Genomic DNA, 9363 nt, shown 5'->3' with positions numbered 1-9363 from the left:
TTCGCTCGTCCTTCCTGACCATCTATTCTAGCAGCAACCGGCATCAACCAACAACTGTGTAAAATAAGATTTTAACAATCATTTGACATCAACCCATGATCAACCCTTAGTGTTGTAGAAATTAACTTATGTTATTCAAACAACAGATCAAACACTAACACATTTAACGTGTTGGAGAAAACCTGTAATAAATTAAATTTATTTTATGCAAACTCTTATTATACCTGAACTTCTATAATAGAAAATCATAATAGAGAAAAAAGAAATTAAGATTTCACCCTATAGTTTGACAGTTTTATTACTTTGAGCATTTATAGGTTTGAGAATCTTAATATATTCTTTGAATTCACATAAAAACATTAACATTGAGAGTAATCATCATACAAATTCAATGTTACATTTCTCATGTTCAAAATGTAAAAAGGACATTTGTAGACTACAATTTGATATTTAGATTGGTTTTACACAGTATGTAATGTTTCATTCAAGTCCAAAAAGTAACAAATGCGTTAAAGATGGTGGTTTATCACCAGTTTTGCTTTTTTTATATTTAAAAAACACAAAAATATCTCTCATCTATCTAATTAACCATCCATCCATCCATCAATACACACACACAAGTGTAAATAATACTAAATAAATAAATAAACGTACGTCACGACGCAAGGAACGTCATGCTCGGCGTCCAGCGTAGCGTAACGCGTCATAACTTCCAACACAACCGCCGCTTCCTGGCCGGCCCAGGCAGCGCCTCAGGCCCCGCTCCAGCACCGAACCGTTATCCGCTCATTATCATTCACCGGTGAAAACCACACCACCTCCTCGTCTCGGTCTGTGAGGAGCTGCCGCCGGTATGAGGGAATGAAACGGCTGAAACCGTTAAAGAAGTCCTGGGACTCGCTGCTCGGTGAGTATTTGTGTGAGTTTTGGGAGTTTAAAGGGCTCATTTTGCTAGAAACTGATTTGTTTTGTGTTCGGAAGGAATCACTGTCAGTTATTTGTTCGTCCGTCTCAATGGAGAATTCAGTTTTAAACGTTTGAGTGTTTTTTCCTTTCATATAAAAGTAAATGTTAGCTTCGTACTTAGTGATACGCTGGACACTTAATGACTTGTGTTAACAGCTTTGTTCATGTGGAGCTTCTGTTCGGACGTCACGTAGACCGTTTTCCGTTTGCTAAACCGTGTCTCCTCCATCAACACCGACTGACACGTCCACTGACATGGTGCTGACCTGCTGCCATAATCTCATTAAAGCAAGAGTGTCTGACATCACCTCCATTTTCCTCCTTTTTCCACACAGACCACCAGCAACAATGAGCAGTATCAGTGGTGAAATGTAACCAGGTACATTTACTCAAATACAAAATTTGAGGTACGTGTATTTTACTTGAATATGTCACTTTACTTATTGTACATATTATTTTTACATAGCTACATATTGTATTTTGTACTCCTACCTTTGTCTGACAGCTTTCTTTACTTTTCAGATGACAGTTTTCCCATCCCATTCCCGATAGTGTTGAGAAAGTTCTCCTTTCTTAAGCTAAATGTCTGTAAAAAGCTTCTTAAATAAGATGAGAAATGCATCGTCACAAAGCGAGCCGTTTTCCTGACACCACGAAAAGTTGACTTTTTAGAGATACGTGATTCTCAGAGGACAGCGACGCTACAAACATGTATGATCTTTTAGACCAGGGGTCTTCAACGTTTTCAGGCCAAGGACCCCCAAACTGATGGCGAGATGGAGCGGGGACCCCTAATTATATATATTGTATAACATTGTGTTATATCAAACTGGTCCTATAGCGCCATGTGTGCATTGACGACTGAAAGACATCTTCTGCCTCCATTTATCTGTTTACTACAGTGTGTTGAATTCATGTTAATGTGTATTTAAAGACATTTCAATTAGTGGAAAAAATTGCAGGGGGGGCGGGAATATTAAAAAAAGTCTAATCAACCAAAACTTCCGCGACCCCCATGCAGTACCTCCGCGGACCCCCTAGGGGTCACGGACCCCCTGTTGAAGACCCCTGTTTTAGACCATGATGCATTGTTGTAGATTAAACTACCCAACGGTGTTTAAAGGAGTTAAAATGAGCACAACCTTAAACATCTACAGCAGTAAAATGCTACATAAATATTAATGCAGCAGGAATATTGATCCAGAAACAGAACAGGAAAACAGTAACAGGGGACGTTATACTGCACAATGAGTACTTTTAAATAGCATTTTGCGGATAATACATACTTTTACAAGTAAATGATCTGAATACTTCTTCCACGAGTGGCTTCACAATCATTTACCTCCACCATCAACAGTAAAAAGCAGTTTATATGAATGTGTCTGTCCTGTCCACAGCGTTGGGGAAAGGCTGAGGCGGAGCGGCCGTGGTGATGGTGTTGGACTCAGGGGAAGTCTTCATGGATCAGGTTGAGGGTGAAAGCGTTGGGCGCAGCAGGGACCTGTTGGAGCAAGATGTCCGAGCAGATCCACCCAAAACCGCCACAACGTCCAAACCGACTGCCAAAAAGAGCAATGTTGCCAAGAAAGGTAAAGAGAGTGTGTCCCACAACGGACTTCCGGTCCAGACGAACAGCAGCCAGGTAGTACAGAGGTGGACATCATCCGCCAAAGGCGGGGCCACGCCCAGACCACCACTCCGTCGCCCCCACAGCCTGGAGATGACACCCCAGCGCCTGAGAGGGTCCCTGGAGCAGATGGGAGAACGGCGGATCATACAGCCTCCATGGCGCAGTGGTTTGGCCGCTCCCTCGCCCCCAACTCGCAGCCTGACCAGCCCCAGCCTGGGCGCAGGCGGCTGGATGCGCCGCAGCGAGAGCTCCTGCTCCGTCAATTATTCCACCGGGCTTCGGGCTGGAAAGGGCCAAATGCGACCTGCCACCTCTCTGCCACACATAGCTAAGGGGGCGACGGGCAGGACGCTGCCTACACCCGCCAGGCCCTGTCTGCTCGTCGCCCTCAGGCCTCTGAACCTGGAGCAGGAGAAGCAGACTTTCTTCCAGTCCGACTACAAGTACGAGCCTCAGTTTGAGTATGCACAGCCGAGCTGAGGAGTGTGTTGGAGAAGTACCAAGAGGGCTCAGGCCTCTTTCTGGAACAGGTACAGTACCAAACCTCTATGGATCACCTGTGAGGTCACATGATGGCAGTCTTGCATTGCAAGCATTAATCTCCACAGCACTGTGGAGTAAGGTTTGGCTACACCATAGATGCATTCTGTGATTGGAGAAAAAATGTATTAAAAATCACTCTGGGTTGTTTTATTCTTTAAACCAATCACAATTGTCATGGGTGGCGCTAAGTTACAGACGCAGAGATGGTGGCTCTGCAAGATAGTCTCGGGAAGGAACTTGTTTTGGTGGAAAACTTGCAGCCCGCAAAAGAAAAAGGCACAAATTATTAAATGAAGTGAATTGTTGACACAGTACAGTAACGTGAGATATTTAAATTAGCTGATACATTGTTAAACCTCATTAGCTCTTACCAGTGTATCTCCGTGTACTTTGTCCACAGCAATCCCACCCATCGGCCCCAAAATGTCCCAGTTAGAGGGGAAATGCCGTAAACATATTCTTTGTAAATCTTAATCTTTCCCCGAAAATAACAAGCAGGCCCGGCTTGCTGTGCGATCCAAATTTTCATTAAAAACTTGCCGTTTAGCTTGCTGAATCAAAGGTTGTTTTCTGAAGGAAAGGGATTACGAGAACGGCAACACACCGAGCAGAAGGTGAGGGACACGCGTGATGTCAGGCAGTTGTCCCTGAAAGGTACTACCGTTGACCCAGACTAACAAGATGGTGTTTCTGTTTAACTGCAGGCGGTTGGGATCATGGAGTGCGTCCTGAGGAAGTTTGGCTCCTATGAGGACTTTGAGGAGGTGACAGGCGGCAGCGTCCTCCCTAAAAGTCAAGTTTGGGCTGCTGTACGCAAATATCTGCAGAAAGAAGGCTGCGTGGGAGAGGTGAGTTCCCCAATCACTCAAGTCTAAATCAGATACACAACAACTCCGCGTAAAATGTATAAATAGTTAAGTCCAACAACCTACCACCAAGCCAAACTGACTGGCACCAACAACCTGCCATTCCCCTCAAAATAACTGGTAAGTAACCATAACATAGTCCACAGAATTACCAGTCTAATTTCCCACTAAACCAAACAATAGCTGCAGTCTGTCACAGGGAGTAGCAACAAACATCCGCAATATGGGCCAAATTACCAATTAGGCTAAATTAGGCTTAAACTAATTTACTCCTACCACTCACACAAGCTCCCACTTGTCACAAACAGGCTCACAGCATGTGGCAAAGAGGGGAGTCCAGACAGGCAAAGTGCTAATGAAAGAATAACTATTTACAAAAAACATGAGGTGTGGAGAGTAAATAGTATCATAAATGAGGAATGTATGGATTTATGGCAACTCCAACAAAATTGGCAAAACAAACCCAAACCAGGAGATGTGGAGCCTTGGAGAGCGACTGACAAGATGAGACATAGCTGTAGCCTTGGTTGAGGTGTTTATTGAGGCATAGCCAGGTGTCAGCCCATTAGATAATTAACCCTCCCCAAAAAGGACACTCCCTCCGGGAGGCCATAGACGCCACCAGCAGGCAGCAAAAGGGAGGAGTCACAACAGCCAACTATTTTAAGGATTGATTAATCTGTTTGAGTTAACATTTTCTCTTGTTTAATGATTATGTTCTAGTTTTTTCTCTCCTGTATGACAGTAAACTGAAGATCTTTGAGTTGTGGACAAAACAAGACATTTGAGGACGCCTTCTTTGGGCTTTTTGGGAAACACAGATCCACACTCATCACCATTTTCTGACATTTCAGAGAACCAACAACTAATTGATCAGTCAACAAAACTTGACTTGTTCTTTTGTAAGATCGTTGTGTACAAAATGACAGATGACAAGGCAGATTTCAAACCCTCTGCCTTGGTTGTAAAGCACTTTGTGTCGACTTCTGTTGTACAAATAAAGTTGGCTTGACTTGTGTGGTTTCAGGTGGTGGTGCGTCTGTCTGACGAGCTGCTGTCCCAGGCCGTGATGGTGGTGGAGAGCTGCCGTCCCACTCTGACCATCAACCTGGCCGGAGCGCGCCAGCACTGGCTGGAGGGGATGCTGCGGCACGAGATCGGTACGCCGCGGCTCACGCAGACGTGCGGAAGCAAATGAGAGACATACGTATTTATATTTTTACAGCCACTGAATACTTCATAATGGCATTTTTTACTTAAAACATGTATCTGAATGTATTTGTTCTGATTTCCCGTCTTTGTAATTACAATATAAAATGTCTTGATTTGCAATTTCAAAAGCTGAATTTGAAAATATATACAGTATATATACAGTTTATACTGTGTATATATATATACTGTATATGTTTTCAAATTCAGCTTTAAATAATATGTACATTTCTTTTTTCAATTGTCACAAATTCAAATCCAAAAATTAAGGAAATTCAGGTTTCAGAAGAAAAAAAAGGAAAAGGATTCAGGGTGCTTAAATTTGATTGGTCGAATTCAGATCTAAAAATTCAAGTGTAAAAAAAAAAAAAAAAAAAGGTGAGTCCTGTCCTGGGTAGCCCGGAAGAATTATTTCATCTTGAATTATTTGGATCTTAATTTCCCTAATCGAACTTGAGCAACCAATACATTTTTTGTATATGTTTTTGATTAATTTTGTTACCATTGGGATTTTTTTTTTTTTTTTTTTTTTTTTTCTCAAATTCAGCTATTAAAATATCAAATAAAGAAATTTCATAATCAGAACCGATAAATTCAGATATGTGGTTTTTCAAAGTAAAATATTTCAACATTAAGGATTCAGTGGCTGTTGAAATTCAAATACTCATGTCTGGTATTTGCTTCCATACGGTCGCCCCACACATCAGGAACAAAGTATCGGATATCCAATTCATTTCATCACATCTGAGTCCATGTTGGTTGTTCAGCCTTTGAAACTAGAGTTTAAAAAAAAAAAAAGAAGAAAAAGTCCAATATTTATGTTTTAAGTGTAGCAGTGTAGGAAATACTCACATGGTTACAGTCAGGAGCAATGTCCGATTCCTGCAGAGAAACAAAGAGAAAGACAGAAGTCAAAGGATGTTTCCTCCGATATTTTGAATTTGTACTTCAGTACAAAAGTGCAACTATTTTAAACACTAGCTGTCAGTATTACATTATTGCACCTTTAATGCTGAAATGCCACATATTAGCTGTATTATTTAATGAAAAACCTGAAACAAAATCCACATGAAACAAGTCCTGTTTTGGACAAATTACGGTTAACAGTAGGGCTGCTCAATTAATCACAATTTGATCAAAATGGCAACATGAACTACTGCATATCCAAATCAATGGGGGGCGCAATATTTGTTAAAAGGCAAATTATGTGTCAAACCAGTCTGAATTAATGTTATGGTGCAGCGGAGAGAAAAAACATCCTACAGACTAAAGAAAACATCTTTCATATCACACATGATTCACATTTTAATTTGAATATTTTCCAATAAAAAGGAGAAGTATACAAACATGACCATTTCCTCCAATACCGAGAATAAGTGGACCAGTCAAAATAATTTACAAATACATACTGCGTAAAGCAACAGTTCCAAAAAAAATCAAGCTCTTTGTGTGCTTAGTACACATCAAGTGGTGGCACTTCACAACTATTTTAACGTAGAGATTAGTTATAACCGGGAAAAGATTAAAAAAGAAAATTGAATAAAACTATTAACACATCTCCACCCCGAGCAAAATAACCATCGGCTAAATTTAGCAGATTTCCATTCTGGATCCCTGCTGAAAACTGTAAAAAAATAAATAACTTTGCTGATATTGTAAGCATGCTAATGTCAAGTCAAGTTGACTTTATTGTCAATTCTGCAATGTATAAACATACAGAGCATTTAGAATCTGTTTCTCTCTGACCCACGGTGCAGTATAGCCTGGTCCAACCCGACTCTCGTTCGTACAATAAGGTCACGTACAGCAAGTATAATGAAGAAGATAAGTAAAACAAATAATGTATTTTTTGCCTTTAATGCAGTTTAGAGTAAAAAGGTAAATGAAATAACCTTGACACGTCTAAAAGGTAAATGTCTGACGTACTAGAAAATTATAAAAATATACAACACACTTTGTCAAATGGTTGAACGTCGGAGAATAATGGCGGCTCTCGAAAGTTTGATTCTGAGGGACAGACAACCCGTGTCTTGCGGCAGCCACTAGAAATACTGTAAACAGACTTGAGGTGCATGAATATATGAAATATATTATATTATGTAAAATACACGCAAACAAGGCTGAGCATTTGCAGCCATGTGAACAGCTCTGTGAGGTAGTGAGTGCTCATCTAAAGGACGCAGAACAATAAGACGGAAGACCGTCTAGGACTAGGTGGTCCTTGGGGCCTCCATTGTTTGCCCATGACATCACAGACTCCAGGTCACCTGATACTGCAGTTTAGTTTCAAGCCGCCTGACACACGATCCCGCTGTGCGGCCTGACGCCAGAACACCTTGTTTCTTCTGTTCATCCTTGCATGTTCTCACTTTTCATGCTCTTTATCACACACTGTTTTTTAGACTAGCCTGCCAAGCCAGACCCACGTCCAGGTGTTGGGTCTGGGAACTCTCCATAGGCAGGGCTCAATCCGAGGGGCAGGATATACGGTAGTCTTTAAAAATCCCTCTGCATTCAGTGGAATAGGCGCTACAACCAACCAGAGCAATGCTAGTTGATAAATTAAACTTTTGCCGTATACGGTCGAACAGATCTTCCTTAACCCACTTAGCTCGTTTGAAAGCCGTGATGTCTCTCTCTCATGGGGGGCCAAATTCTCTGGGCGGGCGAAGCAGAGAAAGGGGAGGTAACCTTGCCCCTTATGAGGTCATAAGGGGCAATATTCCAGATTGGCCCATCTGAGCTTTCATTTCTCAAAGGCAGAGCAGGATACCCAGGGCTCGGTTTACACCTATCTCCATTTCTAGCCCCTGGGGGACCATAGACGGGCTGGGGGAACTCATATTATGTTAAAACACCTCATAAAGATAAAATGTCACGCCATGGGACCTTTAATGCTGGCGAGAGCATCATGTTTCACTTCATCATCATGAAAAATATTACTTGGCCCAAAGCTCCCGATGCGTTCATGTCCTATCAGAGGGATCGTAACTACGAGTTTTATGACTTGGAAATTGAGTTAATATACAGTTTGTGTATTGATTAGTAATATGCATTGCAGGTGTGTACAATAGGCTAAATGACCTCAGATAATCAATAAATATATTGCTTATTTTATTAAAACAAACATAAAAATACCATGTAGCAATACACAAACAGTTAACAAATATACTCCAAAGAAATAAAAAAACAACAAAGAGAATGTAGAAAAAGTCATGAAAGATTAAATAAATAGCATGAAAACAAATCAATGAAAAAAATATATAAAAAACCTGTCTAAAGTTATGAGAAATGTAAATGATCAAAATGAGAAAAATGAAAACTGTTGAAAATAAATATATAATAATGATCAGATAAAATAGAATAAATAAAAGGCAAAATATAATGAGATTTATTATTATTGTATGATCGTTGACCGTGTCCTCAGGCACACATTACCTGCGGGGGGTGAACAACAACCTGCAGCCGTGGTCCACCGCCGACGGCAGGAAGCAGTTCGGCCTCAAACCAGCCAATCCCACGGAGGAGGGCCTGGCCAGCCTGCACAGCGTGTTGCTACGGAAACAGCCGTACTTGTGGCGCGCGGCCCTTCTGTACTACACGGTGTACCACGCCACCAGCATGAGCTTCAGCCGCCTCTTCAGCCACATCGCCCGCTTCGTCCAGGACCCCGACGTCCGCTGGGAGTACTGTCTGAGAGCCAAGAGGGGACAGACGGACACCTCGCAGCCAGGTGGACGCACGCACACGCATAATATTACATCATTAGGACATTGTCTGATAAATAAAAAGGGGATTTTAGTGAGGACTGTACTGTCCTCTCATCAGTGTTATAGTGGCCATAACTGGTTGATGTTGACACTTCCTGCGCGTTCCTGTCTCAGGGTGCTTCAGTAAAGACCAGGTGTATCTGGACGGATCCTCCGATCCTCCGATATCGAAGGACCATCGACTTCAAGATGCTGACTTCTTTGGCAAGGTCAGTGTCAATACCTTCAAATAATGTGACTGTATGATTAGCATGCCCTAATGCCTAACATTAAACCACCGTCTCATCTGCTAGTACTGGTGCAGAGCCCGTTGGGTGGCCCGTGGTAGCGCTGCTTGAGAATTCATCAAAACCAAATTGTATCCCAAAATTACAGAAGG

The 9363-nt window shown here is 41.8% G+C and overlaps 1 protein-coding gene across 1 annotated transcript; it reads left to right on the top strand.

Annotated features, from left to right (window-relative positions):
- Nucleotides 1–695: 695 nt before the first annotated feature.
- Nucleotides 696–9132, top strand: LOC116685428 (uncharacterized protein KIAA0895-like; the record flags this gene model as incomplete). The annotated part of the gene is given in 8 exon segments (XM_032510488.1): nucleotides 696–907; nucleotides 1310–1373; nucleotides 2364–3071; nucleotides 3074–3126; nucleotides 3844–3987; nucleotides 5033–5165; nucleotides 8642–8947; nucleotides 9099–9132. Coding segments are annotated over 6 exon segments (1343 nt in total), but the record flags the coding sequence as incomplete, so codon positions are not given.
- Between the last annotated feature and the right edge of the window lie 231 nt (nucleotides 9133–9363).

The sequence above is a fragment of the Etheostoma spectabile genome, unplaced genomic scaffold (genome assembly GCF_008692095.1).
Source record: "Etheostoma spectabile isolate EspeVRDwgs_2016 unplaced genomic scaffold, UIUC_Espe_1.0 scaffold00569823, whole genome shotgun sequence".
Classification (NCBI taxonomy): domain Eukaryota; kingdom Metazoa; phylum Chordata; class Actinopteri; order Perciformes; family Percidae; genus Etheostoma; species Etheostoma spectabile.
This window is presented reverse-complemented; position numbering and strand designations above follow the sequence as displayed.